Source organism: Octopus sinensis, linkage group LG11 (genome assembly GCF_006345805.1).
Source record: "Octopus sinensis linkage group LG11, ASM634580v1, whole genome shotgun sequence".
NCBI classification, from domain to species: domain Eukaryota; kingdom Metazoa; phylum Mollusca; class Cephalopoda; order Octopoda; family Octopodidae; genus Octopus; species Octopus sinensis.
The window spans coordinates 74,477,860-74,494,609 of record NC_043007.1 but is presented as its reverse complement, the minus strand read 5'-3'; the positions used below and the strand labels follow the sequence as shown (position 1 = coordinate 74,494,609).

General features: G+C 35.1%; 1 protein-coding gene across 15 annotated transcripts in view; it reads right to left on the bottom strand.

Annotated features, from left to right (window-relative positions):
- LOC115217028 (AT-rich interactive domain-containing protein 4B) overlaps window positions 1–16,750 on the bottom strand; it is a 143,269-nt gene that overhangs the window by 22,278 nt on the left and 104,241 nt on the right. For 8 of the 15 annotated variants that reach the window (XM_029786568.2, XM_036507720.1, XM_036507722.1 and 5 more), the window contains 5 exons: window positions 15,743–15,988; window positions 10,219–10,479; window positions 8,625–8,806; window positions 5,125–5,169; window positions 932–981 (listed from right to left, as the gene is read on the bottom strand). In XM_029786568.2, the coding sequence (XP_029642428.1) occupies window positions 932–981; window positions 5,125–5,169; window positions 8,625–8,806; window positions 10,219–10,479; window positions 15,743–15,988 (784 nt within the window). The remainder of the gene's footprint in view (window positions 1–931; window positions 982–5,124; window positions 5,170–8,624; window positions 8,807–10,218; window positions 10,480–15,742; window positions 15,989–16,750) is intronic. The other 7 variants (XM_029786569.2, XM_036507724.1, XM_029786574.2 and 4 more) reach the window with 3 other exon arrangements.

Below are 16,750 nucleotides of genomic sequence, written 5' to 3'. Positions count from 1 at the left end.
CTGTGTTGGTTGTCCAGTAAGAATCTGTGGAACTCTCAACAGGATGACAGAAAAGTCCATCACAGTTTATATTTAATGCTTCATCAAGTTTTCATTTCATAAACCAAAAATATTCAAATCCATTCACTTCCACTCATAACTTTTTTATGAGTAATATTATATTCATAACTCTTGTTATGTTTGTAATGTTAAACTGAGAAATGACAGCAAAATACCCTAACCTATTTAGGTTGTCTTAGATAAAGAGATTGAAGTAACTGAGTAAGGCTGGTGCAGTTTATTGTGGCAAGATGAAGGAAATGTTTAAGTAGGGTGCAAGTTCCAGATGGAGGTTGTTTAGGAGAGAAGGAATAATATAATTATAATCAATATAATTAATACAGAGTCCAAGAGGTAAGATCATTTACATTGGATGATGAAGAAAAGGTGTTTCCAAAGAGGAGGTGGCTTCTAATAGTTCCAGAAAAATAGAGACCTCTTTTAGTGGAGGAGAGTAAATTTCAACTTGAGTTGGTGTTTATAAAGTGTATGAATATTGGTTTGCAAGTCAGTCTGTTTGTGATCTAAACATGTTTAGGGATGCATTGCCCCAAATATTATAGTACAAGGCATATGCTTCTTAATGTGTTATCAAATGTTCAAGGCTAAAACAATTTTTGCCTTGAAGTTAAAATGCTGTGTCATAAATTTGAGTTATATGGAAATCGGTATGTTTTTAGGTATATTTTAAAATGTTTAAACAAGCCTGACATAAATCATAAGAATGCATTACAAAGACATCCTGCCGCTGTAAAAGTAAATGAATTGACCACTAAATAACAAGTAACTGTCTCATGGAAACCATGGCACAAAAGAAATGTGTGACTCAAGCTATCAGACATTAAAATAATATGAAGTGTTTACAGAATTATGAGAAGTAAAAGATATTTACCTGGTCGGCGAGATAACTCCTGACGTCTTGCATTTGAATTTTCTTCATACCTAAAACAAACAAATAAATAAAATGAAAACAATTCCTAATTAATACATTTTAGGTCTGATAAGTTCCAATAAATATATCTTCAGTCTTATAATGTAAAAAACCCATTTTATAAGATCCAATCATGTTTTTTAAAAAGCCAGATATTATTCTAATATATTTTGAGAGTGGATAAGTTTTGTTTAAGTTCTATATTACTCTTTTACTTGTTTCAGTCATTTGACTGCGGCCATGCTGGAGCACCGCCTTTAGTCGAGCAACTCACCCCGGGACTTATTCTTTGTAAGCCCAGTACTTATTCTATCGGTCACTTTTGCTGAACCGCTAAGTGACAGGGACGTAAACACACCAGCATTGGTTGTCGAGCAATGCTAGGGGGACAAACACAGACACACAAACACACACATATATATATATACATATATACGACAGGCTTCTTTCAGTTTCCGTCTACCAAATCCACTCACAAGGCATTGGTCGGCCCGGGGCTATAGCAGAAGACACTTGCCCAAGATGCCACGCAGTGGGACTGAACCCGGAACCATGTGGTTGGTTAGCAAGCTACTTACCACACAGCCACTCCTGCGCCTATTATTCTTCATAATTTCTTTAAACTTCAAACTGCTATTTGCTTATATTTTCATAACGACTTTGAATTTTGAATTTTTTGTTTTTGTTCGACTTGTATGATGGGACACCTGTTTGGAATGATTGTGTGAAGCCCTGACAAGGGTATATGAGCACTTATAAACACATATACACATCACAAACTTTTAGTTTCCACTCACTAGGCTTTGGCTGGTTGTAATAGAAGACACCTGCCCAAGGACTGGACTTGAACGTCTTTACAACATGGCCATACCTGCACTTGTCTCAAAAGATTATTCACTCATAACATGAACTGAATTCTGTCTTACCATTTCTTTTCACTCTCACACTCATAAATGTCAACCATTTATATCAGGGGATCACTTGGCTCATCCATTGATTAAGAGCAAGGCAATCCACATAAATTGCAGGATCCAGTGAACATTGACACTTTGAATGCTCAGTGCAACCCAGGGATCCCATTATCTTCAGGCTTGGTCTGGTCAAGTGGTGGAGAATCAGGAGTCATGGCAAAAAGCATGGGTGGTGATACCATAGTAAATCTGGTGGGCATACAAGCCAGATTGACGACATCCTCATCAGAAACTGAGATAAACAGATGCTTATAAATGCAAAGTCCTTTCCCAGTGAGGAATGTACAACTCAACATAAGTTAGTGGTTAGCAACTTCAGACTTAGAGCTAGATGGACACGGCAGTGCAAACCAGTTTGGAAAAGGAAATTACAAAAGCTCAAAGAACCACCAAACAGTCAGAGATTTGGAGACATCATGATTAAAGTATATGATGAAAAAGAGGAGGTTGTGATGTATAATGTAGAGGACAACTGGAAGTTTTTACAGGACAACCTTCTAAAGGCTGTGACTTGGTGGTGGAACAGTGTGATAGACAGAGCCATAAAAGCAAAGAGACAGGTTTTAACAGATTGGAGAAACGGAGACAGCAAAGTGCTGTAACAGGTAGCCTAAAGGGAAGCTAAGTGACAGGATTATCTAGTAAGGGCAGAAGCAGAAAGGAAGAGGTTTGCCAATCTCTTACTGTGTGAACATCAGAAATTTGATGTGTTCTGGGTTGCTAGACAGTGTGTCAGAGAATAATGGATGAACAATGGCATTCTTGCATTTAGTGACACTGAAAAGAAAGAGGTGTGGAAGTGTTACTATGAGAAACTATTAAATGTGGAGAACGAATGGGAAACAGGTAGTCTCCCTTATGAGAAGCCAACAGAAGGACTGGCAGTTTTCAAACTGACAGCAGTATGATAGACAAGGCAATTAAGGAGTTACCACTGGTCTATTGGGAGTTACCACTGAAATGCTTAAAATATCTAGCAGAATAGGACACAGCTTAGTCACCTGTATAGTTAATCAGGTTATTCAGGAAGGTATTATCCTTGATGGCTGGTGCAGCAACATTATAGTCAGCTGCTACAAAGGTAAAAGAGATGCCTTAAATAGAATTACAGAAGCATCAAATTGCTAGACCAAGTCATGAAAGTTATGGAAAGAGTTATAGCTCAGTTAATTACGAACTGAATCAGATTAGATGAAAAGCAACTTGGCTTTGTGATGGGGAGAAGTACTACTGATGCTACCTTTATAGTCAGACGACTGCAGAAGAAGTATTTGGTTAAGAACAAACCATTGTATTTGGTATTTCTTGACTTGAAGAAAGCCCTCAACAGAATATCTGCTACGTGATATGGTGGGCTTTCAGGAAGCTAGGGGTTGACAAATGGCTTGTGAAAACTGTACAGGCCATGTAGAGAGGTTCTGTCAGTAAGGTGAGAGAGTTAACCAGGAGTATAGTGACGTATTTAGTATACAGGCAGGTATTCATCAGGGTTTGGTTCTCAGTCCCCTGCTATTCATCATTGTCCTCCAGGCCATAACAGAGGAAGTCAAGATTGGCTGCTCCTGGGAACTGTAATATGCTGTTGATCTTGTTCTCATAACAAATTCTGTAACAGAACTAGAAAAGAAATTCTAGGTGTGGAAGCAAAATCTGGAATCAAAGGGCTTTAAAGTTAACTTAGCAAAGACCAAGGTTCTAGTAAGAAAACAGACAGGACCCTATTCCAATCAGGTAAATGGCCCTGCTAGTATGTAGGAAAGGCATGAGCAAGAATTCCATACAGCGTACCCAGTGTAAGCTAAGGACACACAAGTGGTGCTGTGGAATATAGGAAGGTTATCAGAGAAAGTAGTGCTTGTATGTGGAAGATGCACAGGGACAATAAAGAATACAGATACATAGAGGTAATGGATAATTTCCTCTAACTAGGGGACCTAATTAGCAGTGGAGGAGGATGTATGGAAAGTGTAATAGCCAGAATAAGAATAGGATGGAGAAAATTCTGAGGGCTTTTACACTTGTTGGCAACCAAAGGTCTCTCTAAGTGAAAGGAAGATTGTAGGGTGATTGTGTATGAACAGCAATGCTACATGGTAGTGAATCATGGGTTCCACTAGATGTGCAAGGTCAGTGTAAATGTGTGACAGAGCAGTAGTGTATTGAAAGAAAAGTTAGGCATAAGGGGATTTAGATGCAGTGTACAAGAGAGAAGACTGCACTAGCTCAGTCATGATACGCATATGGACATGGACAGTTGTATGAAGAAGTGTCAATCACTGGAAGTTGTGGAAGTGGGAGACCCAGGAAGACATGGAACAATGTATTGAAGGTTGCTCTCAAGACATTGAGCCTTTTGAAGGAAATGACAAAGGACCAAGATACTTGGCACCTAGCTGTTCTCATCTACCATAACAGAATTGATATCTTAAACCACCCTGGTTAATGCTTGTCTGTGAAGGGCTTTGCCCTGTGCCCGCCTGCATCCTCCCTGCCCCATCAACCATTTCCCCTCACCTTTTTTGAATTATTAGTGAAAATATAAACATATCAAGAAAAGAAAAGACTAAAGTTTTCAAGTTAACACAGAAAACAATTCAGTATAACAAAATGATTTTTGTGCAATACTAATAACAACACAAGTCTGCTATAACAAACACATAATGAATTAATAATACAGTCTGCTGTAACAAATATATACTAAAATAGCAGGCAAGTTTTATTCTAGATACCAAATAGAATTACTAAGTGACATCGTAAACAAGAAAAACAAGAAGAAAATGAAAGTCAACCACAGAAATCATGACACACAATACAAAATTATAAAATGTTGCAACTAAAAGTACTAACTCGAAGAAATAAAGACATATATGTAAAAATATTTACTAAAAAAACAATGAAGAATGGAACATAAACTTTACTATAAGAATACCACTAGGCACAATAAATAAGAATGCTAAAAAGAAAGGGTAAATGAAGAAAAATAGATACACAACCAAAATCTGCTTTTTTTTTAATATAAATCTAAAGGTCAAGGAACCATGCTTTGAAGTCCAACTAACAATCTACATATATATATATATATATATATATATATATATATATATATATATATATATATATATATATGTATATATATATATGTATGTTAGATAGAGACATTGGAAAAGACATAATGTCACTTACATTGGGGGAACCTGCATTAGTTTGAACTGTTGATTGACATTGCACCTGCAAAATTTTACATCGTATTTAATGATAGTCTGTCTTCATGTTGATTAATCTAAGCCTTGAAATATGTCAGATTATTACATTTAAATTCAGCAGAAAAATATACACAAAAATTAATAGCCCTTTTTCTGCAGTCTTTCAGATGAAAAGAATTACCATTGATAACACCTGTATTCTTATGCACATTCAATCATTAGTGAGTCATGAGCTGGAATAAACTTTGATAAGAGAAAACACAATCTTTCCAAAATAATATACACTTGAAAATTTCTAAGAACTGATAGTAAAAATATTGCTTGAACCGTTTACCTGTCCTGTGTATTCCATGTGATGCACAGTACATGTTTTCCTGCGATCCATGCATCATATATGACACACATTCCCAATTTATTTCAACAGCCAGAATAACTTGGGACTTATGAAAGGAAAGCTATGTATTAGTCAGAACATACGAAACAAGAGCCAACTAAAAGTCTGGAAAAAGCATAGACAGTCAGGATAAATTTATAAATATGCTTTGGACAGGCAAAGGGCTAATGATAGAATCAAATATCTAGCAATGATACTTAGTATCAAATAGTAACCAGCATCTCGGGATTTTATTTAGACAGTTACCAAGTGGGAAATATGTAAATGTAGCTGTGATTTAATTTACGAAACAGGGAAAGAAAAAACAGACCTTCAAAATTTTTATGTGAATATATAAGTAAATATTATATATTAAGATTGTTGTGGCTATTGTCAGTGTCATATAACTAGCACCCATGCTGATGGTATGTAAAAAGCACCTTCTGAATGTTAGGCCTCACAGAAGCAATGTGGCCAATACTGATGTTACGTAACTAGCACTTGTGCTGGTGACACATAAAAAGCACTTTTTGAGCACTGGGCCCCACAGAGGCAATGACAAATGACCAAGACCTTTGGCAATATGCTGTGCTTGAGAAGAAGACCTATCAAGCCAAATGAAATTGTAGTCATGGCAGATACTGGTGTCATGCCAGTGGCATGTAAAAGCATTCATTACACTCTTGGAGAGGTTGGCATTAGGAAGGGCATCCAGATGTAGAAACCATGCTGAATCAGACTGGACTCTGGTGCATCTCCTCAGATTACCAGCCCTGGTCAAACCATCCAAAACATACCAGCATGGACAATGGATGCTAAATGATGAGGATGATGATATGCGTCAAAACTTATTTTTAAGTATTACAATTATTTTACACAGAAATCAAGATATTTTGTTGGGTCTTGAGAGGGTCATTACACCAATAATAATAACAACACACTAGCTGAGTATCACTTCTTTATTGTTAGTCAATTGGTTAAAATAACTAACCAACTAACTAATCGATTATTTAGGGTGCTGGTTATACAATCAATCAGTAACTAACAATAATGAAGTGATACTGAGCTAGTGCATGTGTCGTTATTGGTGTAATGTGAGACCCTACTGTAGGTGTATATTATAGACAGCTCTCCAGAGGTACTGTCCTTCAACTGTATTGTTGATGTTCATATTCAGGATTGCTACATTTGCCTATTTCTCTCTCTCTCTATATATATATATATATATATATATATAATTAATTAATAAGGGTGAGAGAATTAGATACTAATTTAATAGTATATTTATTCAACACCAAGTGGCCTAGTGCTACGAGAAACCTGGATTATTATAATATTTTATAACATATTACAATACTTTTACAAAACAAATATAAGAGAGTGGTCAATATATTGCTCACTCTAGCACCAGTTAATCCAAAAGGTTTCAACCACGAAGATACATGTTTCCCATGAAAGCCAGTACGACTGTTAGCTCACACGGACAGGGCAAGTAAAAAATAACAAAATACAGATTATTTTGGGACAATTGTTTCGCTATTAATGAATTAAATGTAATATTACTTACAAAAAAATCCATTTGTAGCTCGTCAGCCAAGACTATCTGGATGAAATCCACTCAATCACACGCCAGATTTTACCATAACGATAAATACGCGTGTGGTTCAATTGATTCCATCCGACGTTATAATTCAAATGCCCCAACCAACAGCGCGCCAAACTTTCACGGAAAACAAATACAGCATTTAGAAATAAATGCAGCATAATTATAATTAATTAATAAGGGTGAGAGAATTAGATACTAATTTAATAGTATATTTATTCAACACCAAGTGGCCTAGTGCTACGAGAACCTGGATTATTATAATATTTTATAACATATTACAATACTTTTACAAAACAAATATAAGAGAGTGGTCAATATATTGCTCGGAACATGTATCTTCGTGGTTGAAACCTTTTGGATTAACTGGTGCTAGAGTGAGCAATATATTGACCACTCTCTTATATTTGTTTTGTAAAAGTATTGTAATATGTTATAAAATATTATAATAATCCAGGTTTCTCGTAGCACTAGGCCACTTGGTGTTGAATAAATATACTATTAATTAGTATCTAATTCTCTCACCCTTATTAATTAATTATAATTATGCTGCATTTATTTCTAAATGCTGTATTTGTTTTCCGTGAAAGTTTGGCGCGCTGTTGGTTGGGGCATTTGAATTATAACGTCGGATGGAATCAATTGAACCACACGCGTATTATCGTTATGGTAAAATCTGGCGTGTGATTGAGTGGATTTCATCCAGATAGTCTTGGCTGACGAGCTACAAATGGATTTTTTTGTAAGTAATATTACATTTAATTCATTAATAGCGAAACAATTGTCCCAAAATAATCTGTATTTTTGTTATTTTTTACTTGCCCTGTCCGTGTGAGCTAACAGTCGTACTGGCTTTCATGGGAAACATGTATCTTCGTGGTTGAAACCTTTTGGATTAACTGGTGCTAGAGTGAGCAATATATTGACCACTCTCTTATATTTGTTTTATATATATATATATATATATATATATTGATCACTCTTAGTTTTGCCAACTGTACAGAAGACGCTTTAGTTGAAATAGTTTAACACCAAAGTATGTCTCCTGCTTTCTTCAGATGATTTTTTTAGTGTCCCTTGCCTATCAAAAGATGCTAAGAGTGACGAATTAGTGCTTCAGCTGTAGAAACTTTAGCTTTTGACACTTTGATAAATAAAGGACACAAAAATTATTTTCTCTTTCTGACAAAGAAATCAGTCTAAATCCTCTTCCTCATTGTCATCGTTATCATTGGTATCATCATCTAAAGTCCATTTTCATGATGGCATAGGTTGGACAGTTTGACAGGAACTGCATCAAGTTACATAGTCTGTTTTTGGTATGGTTTCTACTTTAAAAAGTGTACTGGATGCTTTTAATGTGGCACCAATACCAGTGCTTTTTATGTGGTACCAGCACCAGTGCTTACTATGGGGCACCATCACCAAAAATATGTTGAAATTCTTATTCCAAGAACATATGAAGTTCAGAACCTTAATACATTATCAAATAATTACAACTTACTCTTGCTGATGTTTCTCAGCATCCCATTCTCTTCGCCATTCTCCTGAAGCAGATTTTTGTCTCTCAATTCTTTCTTTGTCAACTCGGTCTCTCTCTGCTTTCCATTCCATATATTGGCGTCTCTCACGACCTGTCATCGATATAGACATCTCCATCTTTGTCGGAGGAGTGGAATTGAAACTCTATTAACAGAAACAGAAAAATAAAATCAAATTTAAGGTTCCTAGCTATAAATCTGACTTCACTGCCAATAAATGCATTACTTTCCAAATATATTTTTCTATAGTTCATATTTATTCATCTGAAAATTTCTGAAAGCATTACAATACCTACTTTTAATAAGTAAATTGATCATATTCTCTACTTACTTTACTGGACAGCAAATTGGCAGAGTGCCTAACATAATGCTTTAATCATGTCTTAGTGTCGCTAAATTTTCCATAATCAGCTATACTTTTTATTCTTTCAGGATCAATAAGTATCAGTCAATTACTGGATTGGCTGAATCAACAGTTTTCTCCTCCAAAATTAGAAATCATCAACATATTTGTGAAGGCAAGTGGCCTAGTGGTTAAGTGTATTGCACTCATAATCCTGCGATTGTGGTTTCGATTCTCAGACCAGCTGTATGTTATGCTCTTGTGCAAAACATTTCATTTCATGCTGCTCCAGTCCACTTAGCTGTAAATGGGTAACCCTGCAATGAACTAGCCTTCTAATCAAGGGGGATGTTGGCCTACTTGTCTAGCCAATGAAATGGCATCACTTGAAAGCTAAAACAGTACAAAGCATATTGTGACCAGCGATGTAAAACAACATCCAATAGTCTGGTTATCATGAAATCACCAAATATATTTTATGATGATTAACACTGGATCCTTCTAACTTTGTGATATGTTACTATATCAATGAATGCTACAGATATTTAACAAGTATAAAAATTTTGCAGTGTTAAAACTGAAACTTAGCTTTAACTTTTGGATTTCCACAATGTTTTACACAACCTCTTTCTGATTTTATCCAAAAATGGAGTGGAATAAGATGAAAAGGATATAGATCTCAAGAGAAGAGAACATGCTTTGAAACTAATTTGTACAATCACAAAGAAAGCTGCTTATGAATTAGTTCGAAATATGTACTTTTTACTTGAAGTAAGTCTACACTGAGCAAAAACTTCTCAAAAGTTTAATTTTGATATATTTTTATCAGAATGTGATTTTGAAGCTTTCAACTGCAGAAACTAATTCTAATTGGCTTTGGAATAATATTTTTAACAGTCTGAGGTAGTTATATTTTTTCTCTCATATACTTCATAAAGTTACTTTCTATAGATATGTGAGTAAAAATATTTCTCCAAATTACAAGTTTAATCTAGCACCAAATAAAATATGTTGTGATTCCAGGACCTTTCAGATTTGTTGGGTGTTTGGAAGAAGAAAAGTGATTTTAATTTACTTAACATCAACTGTTCTAAACATGAACTTGTCAGAAATAACGAGTGAGAAAAAGTGTTAAAAGTGAATAATTAGCTATTAAATGGTTAATAAAGCAATGTCTGCTTGAATGTAATTTCAATGATAAATTGTATCCTAACCTGTCTATCTCTTGCAGCTTTCATTTTTGATTTCACATTTTGGAAATCAATTCCACCATAGTTTTTTGGGTGCCTGCGAATATCTTTTACACGGTTATCTTTTATGTTGCTGCATTCTCCCCCTCCTCCTCCTCCTCTCCCGCCACTGCCACTGCTTCCTCCTCCACCTCCTCCTCCTCCATCCCTGTCACCTCGGTCATAACCAGGACCTTCACGGCGTCTATCTGCAAGGAAGTTGTAGGCAGGGTCAGGTGGTGGGCCCTAGGAATTGCAAAAAGAAACAAATAGAAGAAATAAAACATTTCTGAAGTGATTCCAACAAAATCAGAGAAGTAAACACAATAACAATATTGATTTCAAATTTTGACACAAGGCCAGCAATTTCAGGGGAAGGAGCAAGTCGACTGCCTCGACTCAAGTGCTTGACTGGTACTTGTCTTATCAACCCTGAAAGGATGAAAGGAAAAGTTGACCTCGGCAGAATTTGAACTCAGAACATAAAGACAAATGAAATGCAGTTAAGCATTTTACCGAGCATGCTAACGTTTCTACTAGCTTGTTGCCCTAAACACGATAATAATAATATTGTCTTAAATGTTATCAATGCAGAGCAACTATAAACTACTGTCATATCAAATAAAATTTAGCACATTAGCAGACAAACCTTTCATGCTCTTCACTACATCCAAATGATCAATGCTAAATTACAGTAAAATCCATATATAATACACCAGCGTGTATAATATGCTAGTACTCTTTCACTTGTTTCAGTCATTTGACTGTAGCCATGCTGGAGCACCGCCTTTAGTCGAGCAAATCAACCCCAGGACTTATTCTTTGTAAGCCTAGTACTTATTCTATCAGTCTCTTTTGCCGAACTGCTAAGTTACGGCGTTGTAAACACACCAGCATCAGTTGTCAAGTGATGTTGGGAGGACAAACACACACACACAAACATACACACACACACACATATATATATATATATATATATATATATATATATATACATATATACGACGGGCGTTTTCAGTTTCCGTCTACCAAATCCACTCACAAGGCTTTGGTCGACCCGAGGCTATAATAGAAGACACTTGCCCAAGGTGTCACGCAGTGGGACTGAACCCGGAACCATGTGGTTGGTAAAAAAGCTACTTACCACACAGCCACTTCTACATATAATATATATCTCAATTTCGAACTCTAAATTGTTTTGAAACTCTTTAATACCATGTATAACATAGAATGTTATATAACAGCTATAAGAGCAGATTATCTACTGTAATGCAATAAAATAACCCTTAATATCCCATTTTATGTTAAATAAAATAACTTTACATTTTGAAGCTGTCATAGCTGTGTGGTTAAGAATTCCAATTTCAGACCACATGATTCTGAGTTCAGTCCCTCTGTGTAGCACATTGGGTATGTGTCTTCTGCTTGAGTCAGGCACTATGAGTGAATTTTGGTAGTCAGAAACTGTGCAGAAGCCTGTTGTGTGTGTGAGTGCGTATGCATGTATGGGCCTTTATGCATGCATACTTATATGTTTATGATTGTCAGCCTTATTTTGTCTTTACAGGGACACTGTTTGACAGCTGGTGTTAGTTTACATCCTGTAACTTAATGGCTCAACAAAAGTACAGATTGCTAGAATAAGTAACAGGCTTTTAAAAAAGTAAGTAGTGGGGTTGATTTGATTGACTAAAACCTGCAGTATTAGACAACATGGTTGCAGTCCAGTGCCTGGAACCCCTAAAAGTGAAAGAATAAAAGAAAGCATGGAGGACACATATTAGTCATTCAAAAATACGCAAAAACTGTTCAGCTTTTGTGTGTTTCTGAATGGTTAATATGTGTCTTCTGCATTATAACTGCTTTAGTGTCAACACAGTCTCAGATCAAATTACTCGTTAAGCAAGTACATCAAATACATAACGAAATACTATTAAAAAAAAAAATCATCTCAAAAGTGATAAAGTCTTATTACATTGTTTCTCTTTCTTTCTGAATAAAAGTGTGTGTTGGGGTGGGCAGGAGATAATCTTTAGTTGTAACATAATTTGTTATGTACAATAAATAAGATAACCAGACAACAGTAAAAATAATGTAACGAACTGACAAATCTCTTTACGAACCAAAATTCAATATTCCTTGTGAACTAACCAACTGACACCTGACTTCACTGCGAACTAACATGAATGTCAGTTCACTCCAAACTCAGTCAGATCGTTACAATTTATACTTTACTCAGACCAGTCTATCTTTCACAAAGGGGCACCATAGCTCTCATCACATCTCCACTTTTGAGATTTCAACTAGTGAGAAAGCAGAATTTCTTTATTTTAATTTTTTCTTTCTAATACCTCTCCCATTTTTTGATTTTTAGCTGTTGTATCTTAATTGTTGCCCAACTTTTAAGATAGTATTGTTCATTGCACACAGCACTTTTCTTTTCGTTGTACTAAGCATTCGTTTTTTTGGAGCAGGGAGGGATTAAAATCTTGTTTAGGTATAACTTTCAGATATTCTGTCTGCTTTCATTTTCTGAAGCTAGTTCTATGGGGTTTAATATCCCTTGGTGCTGGTACTTCAAAGATATCATAGAAGACTTCCATTGGTAAATACATCATGTTACCTAATCTTTTGATTACACAGCCATCCTCCCAACCTTCTTTACCATTTTTGTAATTTTTAAAATGAACTTTATCTCCTACTTTGAAAAGTAATATTTCTTGTATTTCCTTCAAATGTATTTTTCAATCTTTTTTTTTTCTTGGCAATAATTTATTGAAGATCGATTTTATTTTATATGCAAACATCAACTCTGTCGTTATCTAGTTCATTCCTAGCTTTTCTTAGAGCTCTTTTGAACGTGTTGAAAAATCTTTCTGCCTGCAACTTTGACCTCAGGTGGTAGAGTGGCGTAAAGATGTGCTTTATGGTTTGTATTTTGTAGAAATTTCTAAATTCAGATCCCATGAATTGTATTCAATGATCTGAAACTTAACATGTCTGGAACACCGTATCAAGCAAATAACTCAAGTAGGAACTTTATTGTTGTCTTTGCTGTGGGTTTATTACATCTGCATACCTCTAGCTATTCACAATGATTAGATAGTATGTGCCGTTCACTGGTCCAGCATAGTCGATATGTATCCTGGACCTTGGGCTCTGAGTCTCTGGCCATGATTGGTATTTTACAGGTGGTGCTTTGGTTGCTAACATGCAACTTCTACATGCTTTCACCAATTTTTCAATGTCCCTGTTCATAGTCGGCCAATATACAAAGCTCCTCATTAAACCTTACATTCTAGACATTCCCAGGTACTCACAGTGGAATTGTTGCAATACTCACTTCTGTAGTGCACTTAGCACTGCTACTCTCAACACGTACATTAAGACATTGTAATGTAGTGAGAAATAAATTGAATTTATATTTTTATTATTCTTATTTTTCAATGTTTCTTTCTTTCTTGTAATGTAACTATCCTCTACGGATTTCATTTTTATGTCATATGCTGTCACCGGCAGTTCCTGGATTAAATTACACACAATACTTCTTACTTCATTTTTTGGTTGCAATGATGCTATCATGGTCTCTTCTAGTGGTTCCACGCTCTTGGGAATTAGCCTTGATAAGTAGTCTGCATGATCTATTTTCCTTGACAGAATATACTGCATCTTAAAATTGTAGTTCAGCAATATTGTACCCCAACATTGTAGTCAGTTTGATCCCTCCCCACACACTAAAATAGAGAGAGAACTAAAGAGATATTACATATATTATTATTATTATTATTACAACTACTACTACACTGTGTAACATGATTTTTGTCTTTGGGTAGCAACTATTATTTCCTATTTGCTTACCCCTAGAAGGTACGAGGAATGGCTTCAAACTTTGCTTTTGTTACATTCATTCAATCCCAAAGAATCCCTCTTAACACATGGCTATGATGCTCCCCAATTACTCCTGTTCATGATCAGAGATACACATATTGTCAGCCACTAAGGCACATGCTCAAGTTATGATCCACCACTGACAAGTAAATCTGTGGTATTGAGCAGAATATTTGCTATAATGATATTTCTGCTTCAGCAATTCAGCAGTGAATCTGTTTGAAATGTAATGGAAAATAGGTTAGTTTCAAAACATTGACATCCAGGTCACAAAAGCAAAGTTTGAAGGGAATAGTAGTCATTTCCTTTGACTTTTAGACCGAAGCAGATAGGAAATAACACTAACTGACCAAAAACAAAAAAAAATTTTAATTTTGTTACACAGTGTTATAGTAGCTATTTCATTTCTGTAAAAGTAGTACCTATACACGGTTAATCATAACTAAAATATTTTTTTTTTAAACTAGTGGGGAATGATACTGTCAAACTGGGTGCTTTTGGACACATTTTGCAAATTTTTTTTCAAAGACTTTTTTCCGTTGACTTCATATTTCCAGTATTGAGTGTTTTGAAACTAACCTATTTTCCATTACTGATTCATTTTCTCCCTGGTTGAAAATGAGGATATATGCTAGCATAGATCTTAGTGGTTTGATTGAAGAGTAAATAAAGGTTTGTGGACAGGTAGTTTCTCTCTATTTTCTTATTTTTAAGTAATTTGTCATTTATGAACAATGTCCAAAGCCACTCTGTTTGATGGTACTGATGTGGACCCGTGAACCACAAAATTCAACAGTCATGACTTCAAACCTTACTACAATAAATGGGGTGACAACCACCCATAGCCCAAAATTTCATTCTGAATCATAGATAACCTAGCTAACAATAAGTTTCACTTCTAACTTGCAGTTCAGAGGTTAGTTCTAGGAATGGTATACAAAAAAAAAAAAAAAAAAAAAACTGTTCCAACAAAAACTATTCAATCATTTGTACTATTCTTTTAATTATATATTCTGACATATGAATACACACACAAACAGAAAAAAATATTTATAATCAAGAACAACCCCCAAACTATAGCAATTCATTTGTTATGGTCATACAAGAAAAAAATTGGTCAAAACAATGAGTAAAGCAATGTTGGTTTTATATAAAGCACAAATTCACACATGCAAGAGTCAGAATAGAACAACGATTTAACACGGAGTTAATTACAGGTAAAAATTATTTGTTAAGTTACAAATTTTGCCTTTATTAATTATTATTAGTGAAAGGAACTGAAATATTAAACGTCTTCAATTTAAAAAACAAAAGACTCAATCAAAACATAGAAATTTCCCATGAAACACAAAAATCAATGAAATGACTAACATCTCAGTAATATGCAGAAAATTTTCAGTTGTATTAACAGAAATTAACTCCTGACGTAGAAAACTTAAAGTTTACTACTAAATTGTTCTTTGGCATGTGATACATTTGACTGAAAAGATGTGCATAAGAGTGAGTGTATATATATATATATATGTGTGTGTGAGTGAGTGTACACACAGACATATATATGTATGTATCAACATGTATGTACAGGAACAAATAAATAGATGGGTGTATTCATAAAACTTACATTGAAGTCTGTAGTCTTTTCTCGCTCTCTCTCCCTATGTTTATCTCTGGTTTGCCTTATATTAGCGAAATTTGGCCGGTATTCAGGAACGTTGTCAGTAATTTGAATATGAATTTCATTCATTTCATTATTAGGTACAGTGGTCATTCGCTCAAGCCGATGCTGCCCACCTGTCGGACCCACTGCATGCATAGACCGGCGACCTCGATAGACACTGTCGATACATAGATCTCCATTCTCATCCTGCTAACCATTTGATGTTCACAGCAACACAAGTAGAATTAAAGAAGAACAACTGATATAACAACCAAATTACAGCCCATGACCAAATAGTAGATAAAAAAAGAACAAGAAAATAAATGTACACAAATTTTTACTCAGACATGGGAAGAAGAAATATTGAGAATTTAAGGCATTCATGCCCTTTTTGCCTTTTGGGAATCTATATGTATTTTATGATATGTCAGACGAATTAAGTTATCTTTCTATTGTCTCAATATTTAAAAATAAAAAAGAACAAAGTTAACAGTAGGAAGTACCAAAGTACTGCTCTACTTCTCATCCCTAATAATTCCGTGTCATTCTCCTCCACCCCAACTACCAATGCTTTGATTTCTTTTATCTTCTATCTTACATTCGTTTCTGTCGTCAGACTGTGGCCATACTGGGGCACTGCCTTGAAGACATTTTAGTTGAATGAGTCATGCCCAGGACTTATTTTCTTTTTAAGTCTGTTACTTATTCTATTGGTTCTTTTTGCTGAACTGCTAGGTTACAGGGATATAAACACGCCAACAGTGGTTGTTGCGTAGTGGTGAGGGACAGACAGACACACAAACACACACGTGTGTGTGTGTGTATATATATATATATATATTATATTTATTCAGATAAAAAATTACTCCATATCCTAAGGGAATTGTTCCCTAGGTTCCCAGTTTCTTTTACCATACATTATTTATGAATTTCGTCTATCCGTATGAATGTATTTAAGCAAAAATATCATTA